Genomic DNA, 21,020 nt, shown 5'->3' with positions numbered 1-21,020 from the left:
TAGATGTAATCCATGTTTTCATGTCTTCAGTAACTTTGCTGTTATTTATGTTATTTCTAAGTGTGCTGTTGTCTCCACAGCAGTGATCTGGTTTCTCTGCAGGTTCAATAAACTTTGGTCTCACTTGATCTTCTCGTGTGCTTCTGTGGGTTTCACAAAGATGTCTGATGGAAAACGTGAGTCGTTTTCTTTTCCTGGTGGGAACATAGAACCAGTCCTAGATTGGTCACTGACTCTGTAAATACTGAGGTACGACCATGAACACAGCTGTCTGAGCCCTCGTGCAAAGTCCTGGTTGAGCCAGTTACACCGACACCTTTTTATGACCAAGTTATTTATTTTTTGTTTTCTGTTCGTAGCATCGAGACTACAGCTGTATAAACTTGTTATATAATGACAGTTAATGTCTAAATGTTGTCTCTCGTTACAGTTTCAGAGTCAAAGTGAGAGAAAGTCAGTGAGCAGGTTTTCTGTCAGGTTTTTAATGCAGTTTGATTCTTGCTTAGATCCAGTTTACACATCAGCTCAGTGAGGTTTGTTTGGGTCCAGCTCAGATTCAGTTTCACTGCAGAATTATTCATGAAGCAGCAGGAAACAACAACCATCTGAAGGCACTTTTACAGTAAAAACACGAGAAACAGAAAGTCCCTGAAAACAGCTGAACTGAGTCAACAGGTCACAAAGTTACATTAAAAAAATAAACATGAAACCTCATCATCCACTATTGTAACGTGCATTAAAAGCATATATATTAAAGAACAATAACAAAGTTAAGAAGTGCGTTCAGTGCTTAAAGCTGTAATAATCAGAAGCTCCTCTGATACAAACATGAGAGAAGCAGCAGGTAGTTTGATATTAACCTCCTAGGACCTGGCGTCTGTGATCCACACAAATCTGTGGTCACAACTGTGAGTTAAGTGGTGTGATATATGGAGGCGATTGTGCATGTTTCACTTTGCTGGTATAATGAGGTTTGGTATTACAGGGGAGGTCATTTCACTCTGGACAGTAGAGTAGAGTGCTGTGAGACTGAGTTGTGAGCTCGTGGTTCTGGTAAGACTGAGCAGGCGAACATCAGCGTGGTTCCTGTGTTCACTCTCTCACCTGTTTTACAGGATCGTAATCTGGCTGCGCCCTCTACAGCTGGGCCTGTAACACATCCACACATGTGGACATCACATTTTGGGTCGTCTAGACCAAAATACAGAATTTTACTCTACAGGGACCTGATATCCACGTACGAGGACGTTATACTGACACTGTTCTATGAAATTTAAAAGGAATGTCCTCATATGTGGATCCCATTTTTCTCAGAAACAAAAATTAGATTAAAAAAAAATCTGGTAATTCTTTGTTTTCACATTCATCAGGTCCCAATCAGCCCAAATATCAAAGAGAAATTAAAAATGCCATGAAAGAGTTTGAGTGTTAGCAGGTTAAAGTAAAAGTTAAAGAGACGTTAGCTCAGCAGGAGGTCGAGACGCTATGATGTACGTTTAAATGTTTCCTGGATTGTTTGTCGACATCTGACACCAAAGAAAAAGAAAATATAAAAATAATTATGAATCTTTTTTTGGCAATTCTTAATGACATGTGTGACATTTGACTCTGCACATGTTTCATGATTAGAAAACCACAACTGTCTTTATCCTGAGTGCTCAGTGTCACCTCTGAGAAGCTGAAACAGCTGGAAAAAACTGAAACCTTTCAAACAGACTGAAGTTCAACTGAAGGCTAGTATGAACCCTGCTTCTGTCGTTTACGTGTTTTGTAGATCAAAACACAAACAACAGCAGCAACAAGAAGCACAGCAGAAACTACCAAACCAACAATCAGTCCAACAGATCCATCCTCCTTCCCTCCATCCTGTCCATCTCCTCCCAGCTGACCTGCAGGAGAGAAACAGGTGTGAGGTGTCAGCTGTCAGGTAGGTGATGAGTGAAGAACAGAACAGAATCCATTTCCTCTTCAAACTGCTGTCAGACATTATCTACTGCACTCTGATCACATCACTCAGACCAGCTGCTTTCTACAAAGTCTCATCAACAACATCTTTAGAAACAAACATCAACAACCAGGAAGCAGCTTCACCTCTGATCACACACACACTCAACTCTACTCACTCACCTGGAGGATCAACATGAAGGTGGATGATGCTGATGGGTTTATTGTTCCTCCCTTTTGAGAAGACACGACACTCGTATGATCCACTATCATTAACCGTTACATTCTTCAGAATCAGAGACACGTCTCCATCCTTCATCTGTCTGTCCTGCAGATCCACCCGGTTCTTAAAAGATGGATGCTGGTCGTCTGGAACAGACAGATCGTCCCGGTACAAAAGGACATATTCTGACTCCAGATCAGCTCTGCTCCATTTTACTACTATGTTGTTGTTTGGAGCTCGACATGTCAGAATGACGTCGTGTCCAGACTCAGCTGTGACGTTTTTGTGGTCTGAAAAGGAAACACAGAGCAGAGAGGTTACAGATGAAAGTTTGATCTGTTCACTTCTACACCAGCCAATCAGCAAAGAGTTGTACACACTGGGTTCAACACATTAGGCTAAATGTTCATCACACACACACACACACACACACACACACACACACACACACACACACACACACACACACACACACACACACACACACACACACACACACACACACACACAATATGAACCTGCATCTGTGAAACAAACTGTGTCCTGATTGTTCTCACATTAAGAAATGAATCAAACAAACATGTTGAGGTAGTCCGACTCGAATGTCAAGGAGTTGTAGGGAAGGTTGTAGCGAAGCAGACTACACAGAAATTTCAGGTTTGCAGACGTGAGCAATTTATTTACAATGAACTCCGTTTAATGTGTAACTTAACAAAACTTTCCCCAAAAGTAACTCGATTAACAAAACCCATCAGTTCATGGACCTGGTAACACAGCTCTCCTCTCCTCTAAAACTCTACACAGATGATTAAAAAGACACAAAACCTCCTCACACTTCTAATTGACACATTTACGTAAATAAATGTCTCTATTTACAAAAACAAGATTCAACAAACCCCTTCAGAACTTGAAACAAACAAAATGAAGCATTTCTATGGAAAAAGAAACCCCTCCGCTTGATGTCACATCAGCAGGACTTAAAACAACAAAATGCTAGGCAGGCGTTTTCCACCTGCACACCAGTTGGTGGCAATAATGCACCATTTGCACCAACCGGCAATAAACCCTATACAGAAGAAGGCGGCGTTTCCCACACGAAGACTGGAAAGAAGCAACAAAGTATGAACAAATGACTTAATCTGTGATGAAATAAAATATAAAGAAACATGTAACTGGGTATTTGTCTCAATTTGCAGAATGTTTGTTTTGCCGGCAACAGACAAACCCGGGATAGTGAGTGCAGCAATCAAATCAAATCAAATCAAATCACTTTTATTGTCACATCGCATGTGCAGGCACACTGGCACAGCACATGCGAGTGGAATTCTTGTGTGCGAGCCCCACAAGCAACAGAGATGTGCAAAACACAACAACACAAACCAGCAAATACAAGAATGGCCAACCTGAAACTAATAAATATATGTACAATATATAATAGTGTATGCATTTCTGGATGTGTATACTAAATATTATCCTACGTGTGTGTGTGTGTGTGTGTGTGTGTGTGTGTGTGTGTGTGTGTGTGTGTGTGTGTGTGTGTGTATATACACACTTTACAAATTAAATAGTAAAAAAATAATAAATAAAATATATAAAAATATACAGAGTTGAATATGTGCAAAACAAGTGGCATTTATATACAGTGTGGAGTGCATAGTGTTGCAGTTCCCATAGTGAAGCTGAGGTGTCTATGAAGTGTTCAGCAGTCTGATGGCCTGATGGAAGAAGCTGTCTCTCAGTCTGCTGGTACGGGACCGGATGCTGCAGAACCTCCTTCCTGATGGAAGCAGTCTGAACAGTTTATGGCTGGGGTGACTGGAGTCCTTGATGATCCTCCCCGCTTTCCTCAGGCAGCGCTTCCTGTAGATGTCTTGGAGGGAGGGAAGCTCACCTCCAATTATCCGTTCAGAGCACCGCACTACTCGCTGGAGAGCTTTGCAGTTGTAGGCGGTGCTGTTGCCATACCAGGTGGTGATGCATCCAGTGAGGATGCTCTCAATGGCACAGTGATAGAAGGTCCTGAGGATGCGGGGGCTCATGCCGAATCTTTTCAGTCTCCTGAGAAAGAAGAGGCGCTGCTGCGCCTTCTTCACTGTTTTGTTTGTGTGTACTGACCACGTAAGATCCTCAGCCAGGTGTACACCAAGGAACCGGAAGCTGCTCACTCTCTCCACAGCAGCGCCGTTGATGGTGATGGGGGTGTGTACTTCTCTGCACCTCCGGAAGTCCACTATCAACTCCTTTGTCTTTGCGACGTTGAGGGTGAGATGGTTGTCTTGACACCAGTGGGTCAGGGCGCTGACCTCCTCCCTGTAAGCCGTCTCATCACCGTTGGTGATAAGACCCACCACTGTAGTGTCATCCGCAAACTTCACAATGATGTTGGAGTTGTTAGTGGCTGTGCAGTCGTAGGTGTAGAGTGAGTACAGGAGAGGGCTCAGTACACACCCCTGTGGAGCACCAGTGTTCAGTGTGATGGGGGATGAGGTGATGCTGCCCTGTCTGAGCAATGTTACTCAACAAATGGCAAATCGAAGCAAATAAATAGAAACAGAGAAACGTGCAAAAAAAAAAGGTCAACTCACATGGGACAAAGGGAGAGCATTGCAACTGCTCATTAGTACCTAATAAAATATGACATATTTGTGAAATTTCATGTGTTATTAGCCTTTATCTGTGTGCACAAACTTACTAAAATGCTCTCAAGGAGCTGTCATGTCAGGCATTTGAAACAAACATACACATACCTGCATATACTGTGCCTTGAAAAGGTTTTCATACCCCTTGAACTTTTACACATTTTGTCGCCTTACAACCACAAACTCAAATGTTTTCACTGAGTTTTTCTGTGACAGACCAACACAAAGTAGCACAAACTTGTAAAGTGGTACAAAAATGATACATGGTCTTTAAAAAATAAACAAATAAAAACTCTGAGAAGAACTTTTAATCAATGAATCAATAATAAACCTTTACAGCAGTTTGTCCATGTTTATCTGACACCACTTTAAAGTTAATACAGTAATATCTCTTCTCTTCACAGCTTCATTATACAAACTGTTATGTAAACGTGTTTGAGTCTAAAAACTAACATCCACTTTCTAACATGACAGAAAAGTTTGGTGACAGCTGAGACCTGCGTCCTCTCTGTGAGCAGCTGAAACTAAAGCAGCTCGAACATCTATCAGCGGGTAAGAAATAAATCGATAGGATTTAAAATCAAACTCACCTGCCCAGGTAAAGCCCACGAGGGAGACAGACAGTAAAGTCCAGCAGAGCGACGGAGATGTTACAGCAAACATGTTTCATTAGGCACATTCAAAGTGCACGAGTGAAGTAATGTGGGAGTGTGGAGCCGGCTGTTTTTGTTTTTTTCCTTTTGTCATACTTCACGTCCGCGCTTGTTATTGGATAAAGTAACACTGGCTGCCTCCCCGGTGAGTCCTCCCAAAGGCGGAGTCACTCCCAGAGGCTCCGGTTTCAAAATCACTCACAAGTTAACTTAGCGGTTGCAGCCGGAAACGCCGCTAAGCTGCGGTAAGGAAACCACACGGTATCCTTAGCTGTAGTCTGGTTTCCTTAAATTGCCCGCTACATCATTGTTTGATAGACATGAAGAAAATCTTTCTTTTATGTGAATTTAAGATTAGCAAGTAAACAACAGTTAGCTAATAAACTTCATGACATCACACTTTAATAACATAATGAAAATCTAATATGTCAACAGTGAAATTTATCTCACTGCTATTTATTTATTTAAATCAAATTTTACAGCAGTGAAATTTAACTCTGTTTGAAATGCTGATCTTCAGGAAACATTAAAGGTGCTTTTATTTCTGTTTTCTATATTCAAATGTTGTTCTTTTAATATACTGGCACCACTACATTTATCTGAAAGCTGACTTATAAGAGTAAACTTTCAAGCTGTGATTAATTGAATGAAGACTGGACCGATATATGAAATATTCCCTTATTGTGAATCATTCCATATCATAACTGTTTGAACTCAGATTGAAAATAGACTTAAAAAGGCTGATTGTTGTAAATGAGTCTGACGGGTCACATTTACACAGCACGACTGTTGAAACTGAAAATCCTCATTCTCTCACCAGCAATCATTTTGGCACTCAGCAGCTTCTTGTTTGAAAATTATTTTAAAAGTTAGATTTGCAGAGATTCTTCTTGAACGTCACCTATAAAACACTCAGGATCCCTGTAGTTATATTTTTGTTTAATTTGACATTTATACTTGTATTTCTTTTTGTATTTAATTTCATAAATGAAGCTGCATGTGAGGCATGACCCCTAGTGCCAACAGTGAACGCATCACTCTTTCACTCTCTCTCTAACAGCAGCTCTAGTTCACTCTGAATAGGGTGATGACATCATTGCTGTAACGAGTTTGTCGATCTGAAGCTTTTGTATTTGCTTCAGTGAAGTTCATCACTGTGGTCAGCATGTGTTACATGAACGGAGTGCTCAGTCACAGCTTGTATGAGTCGTACATGCTGTCTGACATTTGAAGACTTTTCCTAAAGTGACCAAAATGACAGATTTACACATTTATATCGTTCTACAGATGTTCCAGATGTTTACACATTGAAGCTGTTCCTGGTCACTTTTACCTGAATCTGTTCAGATGTTACATCTCAAATCAATGAGACAATGTTAGTTTTAGGGAAAACTGAGGTGACAGAGGTCAATGACAGAGGACAACCTGAGGTTGTCATGGGAACGGTCTTTGAAAATCATGGGAAAGTCTCTAAACAGTGAAACAGCAGAGGTCACACAGAGGTCACACAGAGGTCAGAGCATGTTTGGAGAGGTGGTGCTTTAGCACAGACCCAGTTTCTGTCCCCTCAGAGCAAAAAGGTTGCTGATTCAAATCCTGCTGGGCTCTTTGTGTGGAGTTTACACTCAGCTCCTCCAGAGTGGATTTCCTCCATCTCTGCTGTGTACATCCCACCCTGTACTAATGCCAGTACTAATCAGCTGCTGTATTCTCTCTAAAGGCCACCAGATGGCGATAGATGTGGTTGTAAGAAGACACTTTACTGCTGAGTTCATGGACTCAGTCACTTGTTTTCAGTCATATTGAATAAAAGATTATTTTGAAAATACTTGTATGTTTAAAAATGGAGGAATACCTGAGTGTTATTGTTGAAGTCAGAGTCTCCTTCACCAAAGAAGTGCGACCATGACGAGGTTTGGAAAGGCAGATTGAGTCAGATGGTTCATGGAGGGTAAAGTACCTCCTCTCACTTCTGCAGACACAGTCAAGTCCAGATTTGTTGCCTTTTTCTGTGCTTCACGATTTTTGTGATTCTTAGTTTAAAAGTGACTTTCGTATTTTTGAGACAGGAGGACAAAGACAGTCCTGCAGTCTGCCAAAGGACTGCAGCTCATAACTTTCCTGGAGGCTGAATATCTGTATCCTCTTGGGGTGCTGCAAATGAAAACAAACAGCATCTATTTGACAGCATTTATGGAAGCTATTGTGTTAATATATTGGACGACTGTAATGGAAGTTTAAATACTTTTTCTGACACTAAAGTTAAAGAGGAAAAACTCTTCTCTGTTGAAACCACTTCCTGGCTGACACTGAAACACTGACGTGTCTCCATCTTGTGTTGACTCCACCATAATAACTTTTCTTGTAGTTCTTTAGGTTTTCTGTTAGCAGCATAAAGAGATCACATTCTCTCAGTGTTCAGCAGAACCAATAAAATGAAAATAAAGTGCAAAGACAGAAGGTGTAAAGAAATTTTCTTTACAAAAATACAAAGTAAATATGATCCCAAATTTGACTTTGAATCATTTCACTTATTTCCTTTTTAAAACGACATTAAAAAGATTTAGTAAATCACAAAGAAATCTGAATTAATTTTTTATGCCTTTTTTTGTGAGTTATTGTTTCCATCCTCCACACAAAAGTGCTTAGCAGGTTTTTTGAATATGTGGCCAGACAGAGACAGATCTCATTTTTTTAGTGATTAGTAGTTAAATATATGTGGCTTTAACTGTGAGATTTACAGAATTCCTTTAAACTCTGAAAACTGTGACAAATGATCACAAGTCATTATCTTGTTATTATGTTATGTTGGATGACCTTTACAGTATATGATGGTTGGTTTTTGTTTGTTTTCTTTCACCACAATCCTCTCAAATTCAAACTCTAAGCTTAATTCCTTGAGTCAGACCAAGCAGAAGCCATGTTTGTACAGTCTTTGGCTTTTCTGCTACTGTAGAGAAATTAAACTAGTGTTTGACAGACAGGTTCAGGAAATCATTGCAATGCTGTGTGCTCCTGTGTTCTGTGTCTTGTTCTAGATCCCTATTTTTGTACCCCTGGCTCCAGCACTGCCTTGTTTTGCTTCTTTATATTTCAAACGACTCCAACATTGTTTTGAGTTCATTTTTGTCTTGTGAGTCCAGCATCTTCATCCCTGTCCTGCCTGCCACACAAATGTTTAAATGAAATATAGACGTGCTGCTCAACAATATATAGTAAAAAAAACCCCAACAACAACTTGAAAATAAATAGTGTGGAGAATGTTTGAATCCAGAATGTGGCAGAGCCAAAGCAGAAAGCTGTAAAACAAAGAAATACTTGAATATAGTATAAAATATGACAAATTTCAGATGACTTGAGTAAATGTACTACTTTACATTGTTTCACTAGTGATATTAGCAGATTGCCAAAACTCTAATCCAACACACTCTGTGTAGGACACGAAAGCGAAAACTGTTTCATCTTTTCTCCACTCATCAGTGCACAACTCAGAAAAAACCCATGATATCCACAGTCTGGTGGATTTATTTTTACTGCTGTCACATTTAAATCAACCTGAGTGTCATTTCTCTTTAGTTCTGATCTCACTGCTGAGCTGCACAACAAACCAAGGTCAGTAACCTTCTTCTGTCACAGTTTAAACCTGACATGAACTAAACCTCACTAAGTGTCCTTTTTTAAGCTTTGTTGTAGCATGACATGATAATCATACATCAATTGATCACTGCATCCTGCTGAATATTTAACCCTCATAAGTATAAATGAAGTATAGTCAAATAATTTATTTTATGCACATAATATTCCATAAGTCTTCTTCACAGCTCGTCTGACTGTGAGTCCCAGCAGCTCTCAGTTCTTTAACTTTAAAAAGAGACATGCTAGCTGCTCACCCTGTTTACAGCCCTCGTGCTAAGCTAAGCTAATCAAACCACATTATCACTCAAGCTCAGGGCCCAGTCCCAGTTAACACTTTCCCAGTCTGAACTGGGACTGTGTGTGATGCAGAGAGGTGGAGATTGGAGGTCTTAATTGAACTACGAAGCTTGTAATCATGTTTCCTGTTGTTTGAACTGTGTGTTTGTGTTCAGACTTTAAATCAGAGCCAGACGTTGCCTACTCTTCACTGAAGTAGTCCACCAGTCCAACCACTGTCCAGTTGCTGTTCGCTAACTGGTCCAGACCAGAGTGTGTTTACTTGTTTAAAAAAATGTGTTTTATGTCTTCTATCACTGAGCTAGACTTCTATGACTCAAAGGTAACATTCTGTTTTCAGCTGGACTCTTTAAAGTGTTCATATTGCAGGAAAAATCGGTGACAGATATTTAAATAAGTTCATATGATTTATTTGTTTAGTAATTTTGGAGCAATTTTTATTTTGTTTATATTTTCTTGATTTCTGCAGTCTTAATAAACGTTTGTCTCACTTGGGTTTCTCATTTGGTTCTGTGGTTTTCAAAAAGTCTCAAATGAAAAACTTGATATGTTACAGTTTGTGTGTGGCTAACCTTCAGTGACACTCTTCTGTGCAAAAAACGATGAACATTGAACCACAGGTGCAGACTAAAAACAGCAGGGGCATCATTCAGTGGCTGTACGATGCGCAGGAAAGCTTCAGTACAGGATATGTGTGTGTTTGAAACTGAAGAGTCTGATCTATTTATCTCTCATAGTCACCTAAAAACCTGTGAGCAGAAGCTGATATTATTAAATACATTCACATTTTTATTGTACAAATGAAAAAAAAATCTTTGGTAACATTTATTGTTTCTCCTGCATATTAAATATCTCAGTGAAGCTTGAAATTGCCTTGAATGAACCTGTCTGTTACCATCTTCTAATAATCCTGAGTCTTACATCAGTGAAGCTGCTTTATAAATGTAAATATAAAAATTTAACATCTACTAGTTAGCCATTGAAATGATTTGTATTAAGGTTAGTTTTCATGTAACTCATAAACCAAACAAGAATTTTAGAAACTAGAAGATGTTACAAATCAGTTTTTTTATGGGATTTTCATTAGAGTATGTCAAACACATGAAAATCTTATAACGGGATAGATGGGAGCCTAACCACATATCAGGTTTTCCAACTGGTCACACCTACAGATCATCTGCAAGCGTCAGTCCATGGAAATTCCTGCCTGACCTCATCTGTCCATCACCATTGCAAACAAGAAGGGGCTCAGAACAGATCCTTGATGTAATCCCATTCCCACCATAGATTTGTCACTCCAATCACTGACCTCTCCACTGCTATGCTGTGTTCATGCATGCCCTGCACCACCCTCACATACTTCTCTGGCACTCCTGATTTCCTCATGCAGTATCACAGTTTTCTCTCTTGGAATCATCTTGGTGTCATCCTAGACAGTTCGCTTTCCTTTAAATCTCACATCCATTCTATCTACACAACATTAACAGATTACGTTCTTCTCTTTCCACCCAGTCTACGTCCATTCTTGTCCATAGTCTCGTTACCTCCTGTATTGACTATTGTAATTCTCTCTTGCATGGTCTCCCCCAAAAATCCCTCCATAAACTTCAACTGGTTCAAAACTGCTGCTCGCATTATTACCAGAACTCCGTCCCACCAGCACATCATCCCTGTTCTTCAGGAAATTCACTGGCTCCTTCTGAAATTCCGGATAGTGTACAAACTTCTTCTGCTCACCTCCAAGGCCATTCATAACCTCGCTCCTACTTATCTCCTCTGCCCACTCACTTCGATCTTCTATCCAGCTTGCTGTGCCTTCCTTCCACCTCACCACCATGGGAAGCAGAGCTTTTAGCTGCTCTGCTCCCAGGCTGTGGAACTCTCTACTCCCAAATATAAGAAACATTGATTCCCTCCCCCGTTTAAATCCCTATTCAAAACCCATCTATTCAAATCTGCATATTCACTGTGAACCTATTGTTTGTTTATTTTATCTTGTGCTTTTGTTTTCTTATTTTTCTTCATTGTCATTTTTCTTTTGTGTTTTATTCTATTGTTAAGTGCCCTTGGGTGTTTTGAAAGGAGCTTTCAAATAAAATGTATTATTATACTTTTTCTTGATCCACTATAAGGAATTTTATCCTAGCGTTCCAGTGAGTGGGGTAAAGGAAGGAAGCTGGCAGGTGAGTCAAAGAAGATTGGATGACATGGAAAGTGTTGTTCCTCATTTTTTTCAGAGCTTGAGAGAGACATCATTGCATTGAATCTTTATTTTGACTATATTAAAATAGTACAACAACATGGAAAAATGAGACATAAACAAACAAACAAAAGGAAAACAAAGCAATAATAATTATAAATAACTTGCATGTTCAAAAAGGAGTAGGAAGAAGCATGAACTTATTTAATCCCACTCTCTTTCCCCTATTTAGTAACTAATAGTCTACACTTTTTTGCTGTTTATTCCCTGTCCATCAGAAATTCTTCATTACATCACATGCTACATATATATATATATATATATATATATATATATATATATATATATATATATATATATATATATATATATATCCATAGGTCCCTCATCCTATTCATGTAGCCCCTTCCGCCGGGGTTACTTGTGTAGTAGCATTCCAACAACGCCCTGTTTTCGTCTCTTGCCCACCGATGCCTTCCAGTTCCAGTAGCCCACTTTTCGTCAGGGTGCCAGAAGGCAACATTGCAGACATAGAGGACAGTTACAAGTACATGGGGATCCCGCAGGCGAATGGGAACCATGAAGAGGCCGCTAGAAAAGCTGCAACCACCAAGTACCTGCAGAGGGTCAGGCAAGTCCTGAGGAGTCAGCTGAATGGTAAGAACAAGATCCGGGCCATCAACACGTACGCCCTACCCGTGATCAGGTACCCTGCTGGGGTAATAGGCTGGCCAAAGGAGGAGATAGAAGCCACTGACATAAAGACAAGAAAGCTCCTTACCATGCATGGAGGGTTTCACCCCAAGTCCAGCACCCTGAGGCTGTACGCTAAGCGGAAGGAAGGGGGCCGGGGACTGGTGAGTGTCAGCACCACAGTCCAGGATGAGACAACGAACATCCAAGAATACATTGGGAAGATGGCCCCAACTGACCGAGTGCTCAGTGAATACCTCAGGCAGCAGAAACCCAAGAAAGAGGAGGGAGACGAGGAACCATCATGGAAGGACAGGCCCCTGCACGGTATGTACCACCGGCAGATAGAGGAGGTGGCTGATATCCAGAAATCCTACCAGTGGCTGGACAAAGCTGGACTGAAAGACAGCACAGAGGCACTAATCATGGCAGCACAAGAACAAGCTCTGAGCACAAGATCCATAGAGGCTGGGGTCTATCACACCAGGCAAGACCCCAGGTGCAGGCTGTGTAAAGATGCCCCAGAGACAATCCAGCACATAACAGCAGGGTGCAAGATGCTAGCAGGCAAGGCATACATGGAACGCCATAACCAAGTGGCCGGCATAGTGTACAGGAACATCTGTGCCGAGTATAACCTGGAAGTCCCGAGGTCAAAATGGGAGATGCCCCCAAGGGTGGTGGAGAATGACCGAGCTAAGATCCTGTGGGACTTCCAGATACAGACGGACAAAATGGTGGTGGCTAACCAACCGGACATAGTGGTGGTAGACAAACAGAAGAAGACGGCCGTAGTGATCGATGTAGCGGTTCCGAATGACAGCAATATCAGGAAGAAGGAACACGAGAAGCTGGAGAAATACCAAGGGCTCAGAGAAGAGCTCGAGAGGATGTGGAGGGTGAAGGTAACGGTGGTCCCCGTGGTAATCGGAGCACTAGGTGCGGTGACTCCCAAGCTAGGCGAGTGGCTCCAGCAGATCCCGGGAATAACATCGGAGATCTCTGTCCAGAAGAGCGCAGTCCTGGGAACAGCTAAGATACTGCGCAGGACCCTCAAGCTCCCAGGCCTCTGGTAGAGGACCCGAGCTTGAAGGATAAACCGCCCGCAGGGGCGTGCTGGGTGTGTATATATATATATATATATATATATATATATATATATATATACATACATACATATACATATATAAAGGCTTGCTTCATTTATGGGAGGAGCTGAAAATGATGACGTCCGAAGCCTCGCTGCCCGGCTGTACCACGTGACTGGTTCATGAAGTGGTTCGAACTTTGCCGCGAGATATGACAGCGATATAAACCCCTCAGACTTCATTCAAAATGTGGGTGTTTGATGGAGAGTTGCGGTTAGTGAGAGTTTGGAGACAGTTTGGAGGTTTATGAGAGTGAGGAGAGAAAGTCAGGAGAGAATGGAGCCAGCTAAGAAGAGGAGGATGTCCTCCGCTGTGTGGGAACATTTTGATCTTATTCCTCCCAACAAGGTATGTAAATTTCTACATTTTCATAATACTGATGGTGCAATACAATTTATGTTAAGCTGTCTTGACTTTTGTACAAGGTGAAGTGTTTGCTATGCGCCAGGGAGCTGGGATATAACAACAACACCTCATCCATGCTTAGGCACTACAGAGCTTTGCATGAGAATAAGGGGAACACCGATTGTGGAGCAAGACCAGCTGAGCCATCAAATGCCATGATAATATAGCATGCCGTAATGTTACTAAATGATATAACAATATTATACAGCTGTTATAAGTTACGTGTGTGATATTTATATTTGTGCTTTGTCTTTATTGTCTTTCCTCAGGAGAACAATCTCAAATAGATGAAGACCTGGTTAGCATGGTGATTGAGGACTCCCAGCCATTTAGCATTGTGGAGGACAAAGGATTCAAAAGATTTGTTAAATCATTAAATCCTAGCTATGTTCTCCCCACTAAAAAGGTCATAAAAGCAGTGAAAATTTAGTTTTTACAGAATAAAATGTGAACAGGCAGGACTGAGGCTCAAAGCCTCAGTGTGTAGCTGTCCATACCTCAACGTTACTAAAGCACAACCACTGTCCACACCCCAACCACACCTCACCTCACAGTAAATGATCGTTTCCATTTTAAGCATTTCCAAATGATCATTTTCCATACTGCCACTATAAATATACACAGTATACTGCATCACTACAATATACATGTTTTACACACTCCTTTTGTTGTTGACATTTACAGGCTGTGTGCAAAAGGCCACACTCTTCAAATTCATGCCAACTAATATTTTTACGTCCAGTAGGTGTCCTACTAGAGCAAATGAAGCTTCTTGAAGCTTTGCGCTGGGGTGAACCAATTGGATGAAAAGCTTCAGTGCTTCATGAAGCTTCATCTGCCCATCACTACCCCACGGGGTGAGATCTTGCGTGGAGCAGCAGATTGAGGGAGATCAGTGGTTTTGTATGTCTTCCAATTTCTAATAATAGTCTTCCCAGATTCAGTCTTCCCAGCATGGTGCAGGGCTACAGTTTTGTTTCTGGTGTCCTTTGACAACTCATTGGTCTTGTCCATAGTGGGGTTTGGAGTGTGACTGTCTGAGGTTGTGGGCAGGTGTCTTTTATTCTGATAATGAGTTCAAACAGGTGCTATTAACACAGGTAACGAGTGGAGGACAGAGGAGCCTCTAGCAGAAGAAGTTACAGGTCTGTGAGAGCCAGAAATCTTGCTTGTAGGTGACCAAATACTTGTTTTCTGCCATAATTAGCAAATACATTCTTTAAAAATCAGACAATGTGATTATCTGGATTTTTTTGTTTCTCATTTTGTCTCTCGTAGTTGAGGTGAAACCAATGATGAAAATTACAGGCCTCTCTCATCTTTTTAACTGGGAGAACTTGCACAGTTGGTGACTAAATACTTTTTGCCCCACTGTACTTGCTAGTCCTGTGAGAAGCTTGCATCTCTGAAGTAAATACACATTATGAGCACAGACAGGCCGAAATCTTGATTTTAAAAAAGTTAGAAACATAACTAAAACTATGAGATTTCCGCTGTCAAACAAACAGTTTACTTGAGAGCAGTCCTGAAAGTCCTGGATGAAGACGTAGCATCACTGAGGGGTTCAAAAGCAGCTGAGTGTTTTTAATTTTTGAAAACATAATTTGTTTTGTTATTTTATACTCTGTGCAGACAGCTAAAAAGCGTATTTACCAAAATATTTTCTGTATATTGAGAGTAAAAATACATTTGGTGGCAAAATGACTCATCTGAGCCACGTTCCCACCACAAACTCGAGTTTGATTTAACAAAAGGGTCCTTTGTTTAGCACGTGTCATTCAAAGGGAGCACAGTGGTACAGTTCAGGGATTAGGGTCAGTTTAAAGGTTTGGAGGAGAAGAGTGAGGAAAGGGTCAAGGTTAAAAGTGGCATGGAGACTAGCTCAGCTACACAAAGCAGGAACATGTATAAACCTGCAAATGAATTTAGCTTGAATGCTGATTTTATTGTCACTTAATGATGTTTTATAAGTGATTACTTTCCTTCGAGTACCTGAATAGAAACTGAGAGGCAAGTTGTCTGTAAAACATGAGAACAAGATGCATCATACTGTCCTTTTTTTAAATCTTTGAGCATTCTTTGAAATATCTCATGATTTCTACTTTTTAATACTTCTCGTGTTTCCATGTAAACAAATTACTGTTTCCAATGGATTCATGATGCAAAAGCAAGACAGTTATATAACATTGAGTAAACATTCAGGTCTGCAAAAAACAGAAAAGAAAAGTTGGAACTTAGTTTTCTTGTTTATTTAAGTTTTAATAGGTTTTATATAACAACAATAACAGTCATCTCAAAGCATTTGTTTTTTATGGTATAAACACACTTTCGGAGTGAAAAGATGGACGTGGATGGGGAGAGCTCGAGTAAAAACAGCATCAACAGATCAGAAACTTTCTTATAAAAGAACCAGGAGGCTCATGGGTATAGAAAAAACATGAATCCCATAATCTTCATCATTGCTAACATTACATTCAAAGTGGACATGTGCAGAGGAGGGAATGGGAATATACTGGGCCAAAGATGTTGAATATGGAGCTGCCAGACAGCAGGAAAAGAGGGGGCATGCAGAGGGGTGGTGTTCCAGAGGAGGATGCTGGAGACAGAGCGAGATGGAGGTAGGTGATCCGCTGTGGTGAACGGGAGCAGCTTAAAGAAGGAGATGCTGATGTGCTCTTTTACAGTGCAATTAGTGCTTAAAAAACATAAATAAATAATAGCTTCATACAATAAACTTTGAATACTCTGAATTTGAACTATTTAAACTGTAAGTACAGCTCCACCTCGCAGCATTCTTTTTAAAAATATGAGGATTTCCAGCTGGTGTTCATGAAGCTCATCGAGCAGACAGGTTTTTGTTTTTTTTGGACTGTTTTTCAGACATTTTACAAATAATGCTGTTATTGAATGTTCAAAACTTTAAATCTGAAAATGTTTGCTGGACAGATCGTTGATGTTTTGCACCAAAGAAAAAAGAAAAGTTAAGCAATTATTTAAAATTTCTTTTTGGATGAATAAATCCTTAGTTTAAGTTCTTTAGCGTGCCTTAAAGAACAGGTTGAAGTCTTTCCCAAAGATCCAAATACACAATGTGATCATTTCAGTCAACACTGAGTAGGGATGGGTACCGGTATCCGGTGCCATTATGGCATCGGTTCTGACATAAACGGTAGACATAAACCAGACTGAAAAGCAGCGCACATTTCGGTGCTTTATTTTTCCTGAGATGTCATACACTTTGGATTCTAGCCAATCATTTTACGTTTCCGAGGATAGTAGGCGGGCCCAGGTACGTACGTTCTTTTAGAGCAGAGCTACAGATTAAAAATGTCCAAGGCGAAGCGGTCAAAAGTCTGTCTGTACTTCACAGCAAAATATGCAAACTCAGCAGCCTGCAACAAGTGCTTTAAGCCGATACTGTGATACTGTCAAAGGAGGTAACACCTCAAATCTGATGAAACACCTGGCGACGCAAAGCGTTTTTTTTAAAAGCCGAGAAATGCGCCGTATTTGATAGCTTGCTGCGAGACCTCACACCGAGCACATCTACTGCGGGTGGGTTGCCTGTTATTGGACCCGCAGTTAGCAACATCCCCCAAGAACACGAAGAGGAGAGTCCTGGCCCCTAGCCCTGCCAGTGTAGCAGAAATGATGACGGATGATGATGGCAGCAGCAGCAGCCGTTCTTCTCTGCGTGAGTAGCTAATTTACGTTGAGTAGGCTAACCACGTTATTACATTAATGCATGTAAGGTGAACTAGCAAACATCATCATAGCTACATGCGGCTGTCCTCTTGTTTGATGGCAGATACTCCCTTCACCCTGGCCAAAAAGACTAAAATGACCAAAGAAAAAGTGGAAAACAGCTAAACATGAGAGGTTTTTGGACAAAGTTTGTGTTTTTTCCATTGTTTAAGCACTGCTTCCAGCCAAGAGTGATACCATATATGCCCCATAGCTGCAGAAAAGGCTAACATTGTTATCTTTTTACAAAAAACAGCTGAACATGAGAGGTTTTTGGACAAAGTTTGTGTTTTCCAGTCTTTAAGCACCGGTTCGAGCACCGTTTAAGCACCGGCACCGTTTCAAAAATACTGGTTTGGCACCGGTATCGGATAAAACCTAAACGATACCCATCCCTAACACTGAGAAGCTGTTTTTACTCCATTCAGGAGTAAAAACCTCAGAGGCATTTCAAACATGCTTCAATTCATTACAATCAATTCTGTGGTGATGTTTTTTGCTGCCATATTTTCTATACATCAAAAAACTAACAATGGCAGCAAAAAGAAGCACAGCAGAAACAGACAGACCAACTTTCAGAACAGGTACATCCTCCTTCCCTCCATCCTCCTTCCCTCCAGCCTCCTTCCCTCCAGCCTCCTTCCCTCCATCCTCTGTGTCTCCTCCTGTCTGACCTGCAGGAGAGAAACAGGTGTGAGGTGTCAGCTGTCAGGTAGGTGATGAGTGAAGAACAGAACAGAATCAAACTGCTGTCAGACATTATCTACTGCACTCTGATCACATCACTCAGACCAGCTGCTTTCTACAAAGTCTCATCAACAACATCTTTAGAAACAAACATCAACAAGCAGGAAGCAGCTTCACCTCTGATCACACACACACTCAACTCTACTCACTCACCTGGAGGATCAACAACATGAAGGTTGATGGTGCTGCTGATGGATGTCCATGAGAGTGTTTTTCTCACAAAGACATGACACTCGTATGTTCCAGTGTCATTGACCGTCACATTCTTCAGAATCACAGACACGTCTCCATCCTTCATCTGTTTGTCCTGCAGATCCACCCGGTTCTTAAAAGATGGATGCTGGTACTCTGGAATAGACAGATTGTCCTGGTACAAAAGGACATATTCTGACTCCAGATCAGCTCTGCTCCATTTTACTACTATGTTGTTGTTTGGAGCTCGACATGTCAGAATGACGTTGTGTCCAGACTCAGCTGTGACGTTTTTGTGGTCTGAAAAGGAAACACAGAGCAGAGAGGTTACAGATGAAAGTTTGATCTGTTCACTTCTACACCAGCCAATCAGCAAAGAGTTGTACACACTGGGTTCAGCACATTAGGCTAAATGTTCATCACACACACACAATATGAACCTGCATCTGTGAAACAAACTGTGTCCTGATTGTTCTCACATTAAGAAATGAATCAAACAAACATGTTGAGGTAGTCCGACTCGAATGTCAAGGAAGGTTGTAGCGAAGCAGACTACACAGAAATTTCAGGTTTGCAGACGTGAGCAATTTATTTACAATGAACTCCGTTTAATGTGTAACTTAACAAAACTTTCCCCAAAAGTAACTCGATTAACAAAACCCATCAGTTCATGGACCTGGTAACACAGCTCACCTCTCCTCTGAATCTGGCTTTAAATAGGGCCATCAATTTCCCTCCAATTAGCCCAGCCTGTACCTCTCACTTAAACTGAGGGATCTAAAACTCTACACAGATGATTAAAAAGACACAAAACCTCCTCACACTTCTAATTGACACATTTACGTAAATAAATGTCTCTATTTACAAAAACAAGATTCAACAAACCCCTTCAGAACTTGAAACAAACAAAATGAAGCATTTCTATGGAAAAAGAAACCCCTCCGCTTGATGTCACATCAGCAGGACTTAAAACAACAAAATGCTAGGCAGGCGTTTTCCACCTGCACACCAGTTGGTGGCAATAATGCACCATTTGCACCAACCGGCAATAAACCCTATACAGAAGAAGGCGGCGTTTCCCACACGAAGACTGGAAAGAAGCAACAAAGTATGAACAAATGACTTAATCTGTGATGAAATAAAATATAAAGAAACATGTAACTGGGTATTTGTCTCAATTTGCAGAATGTTTGTTTTGCCGGCAACAGACAAACCCGGGATAGTGAGTGCAGCAATGTTACTCAACAAATGGCAAATCAAAGCAAATAAATAGAAACAGAGAAACGTGCAAAAAAAAAAAAAAAGGTCAACTCACATGGGACAAAGGGAGAGCATTGCAACTGCTCATCCACTTTGTCACAGCACCTAATAAAATATATGACATATTTGTGAAATTTCATGTGTTATTAGCCTTTATCTGTGTGCACAAACTTACTAAAATGCTCTCAAGGTGATGATGAGCTGTCATGTCAGGCATTTGAAACAAACATACACATACCTGCATATACTGTGCCTTGAAAAGGTTTTCATACCCCTTGAACTTTTACACATTTTGTCGCCTTACAACCACAAACTCAAATGTTTTCACTGAGTTTTTCTGTGACAGACCAACACAAAGTAGCACAAACTTGTAAAGTGGTACAAAAATGATACATGGTCTTTAAAAAATAAACAAATAAAAACTCTGAGAAGAACTTTTAATCAATGAATCAATAATAAACCTTTACAGCAGTTTGTCCATGTTTATCTGACACCACTTTAAAGTTAATACAGTAATAAAATCTCTTCTCTTCACAGCTTCATTATACAAACTGTTATGTAAACGTGTGTGAGTCTAAACACTAACATCCACTTTCTAACATGACAGAAGAGGTTTGGTGACAGCTGAGACCTGCGTCCTCTCTGTGAGCAGCTGAAACTAAAGCAGCTCGAACATCTATCAGCGGGTAAGAAATAGATCGATAGGATTTTAAAATCAAACTCACCTGCCCAGGTAAAGCCCACGAGGGAGACAGACAGTAAAGTCCAGCAGAGCGACGGAGATGTTACAGCAAACATGTTTCATTAGGCACATTCAAAGTGCACGAGTGAAGTAATGTGGGAGTGTGGAGCCGGCTGTTTTTGTTTTTTTTCCTTTTTTCATGCTTCACGTCCGCGCTTGTTATTGGATAAGCCTGCTGTCAATTATTCACTGTTTCGCTAACACTGGCTGCCTCCCCGGTAGACGAGTGAGTCCTCCCAAAGGCGGAGTCACTCCCAGAGGCTCCGGTGTCAAACTAACTTTAGTGAAGTGAGCCGGAAACGCAGCTAGAGGTTCCACACATATCCACTGTACAGTTGTGACTCACGGCTTCAGGTTTCCTTAAAGTGCCCGCTACAGCATTGTTTGATAGACATGAAGAAAATCTTTCTTTTATGTGAATTTAAGATTAGCAAGTAAACAACAGTTAGCTAATAAACTTCATGACATCACACTTTAATAACATAATGAAAATCTAA

At 40.8% G+C, this 21,020-nt stretch overlaps 1 protein-coding gene across 1 annotated transcript; it reads right to left on the bottom strand.

The window, feature by feature from the left end:
* Positions 1-1,413: 1,413 nt before the first annotated feature.
* LOC113017200 (junctional adhesion molecule-like) lies at positions 1,414-20,612 on the bottom strand. The gene is made up of 4 exons (XM_026160358.1): positions 20,507-20,612; positions 18,483-18,821; positions 2,128-2,457; positions 1,414-1,889 (listed from the first exon to the last, which is right to left on the bottom strand). Exons 1-4 carry the CDS (start codon positions 20,577-20,579, stop codon positions 1,735-1,737), a joined length of 897 nt encoding a protein of 298 aa, XP_026016143.1. The 5' UTR covers positions 20,580-20,612; the 3' UTR covers positions 1,414-1,734.
* Positions 20,613-21,020: the final 408 nt, after the last annotated feature.

Source organism: Astatotilapia calliptera, unplaced genomic scaffold (genome assembly GCF_900246225.1).
Source record: "Astatotilapia calliptera unplaced genomic scaffold, fAstCal1.2 U_scaffold_1, whole genome shotgun sequence".
NCBI classification, from domain to species: domain Eukaryota; kingdom Metazoa; phylum Chordata; class Actinopteri; order Cichliformes; family Cichlidae; genus Astatotilapia; species Astatotilapia calliptera.
This window is presented reverse-complemented; position numbering and strand designations above follow the sequence as displayed.

Bases quoted from the DNA above. Each gene is read 5' to 3' on its own strand.
- LOC113017200 (XM_026160358.1), bottom strand. From the start codon at position 20,579: ATGTTTGCTGTAACATCTCCGTCGCTCTGCTGGACTTTACTGTCTGTC. The intron at 2,458-18,482 runs GTGAGTGAGTAG...TTTCCTTTTCAG, and splicing joins TCATGTTGTTGATCCTCCAG to ACCACAAAAACGTCACAGCT. The intron at 1,890-2,127 runs GTGAGTGAGTAG...TCTCTCCTGCAG, and splicing joins CCTTCATGTTGATCCTCCAG to GTCAGCTGGGAGGAGATGGA.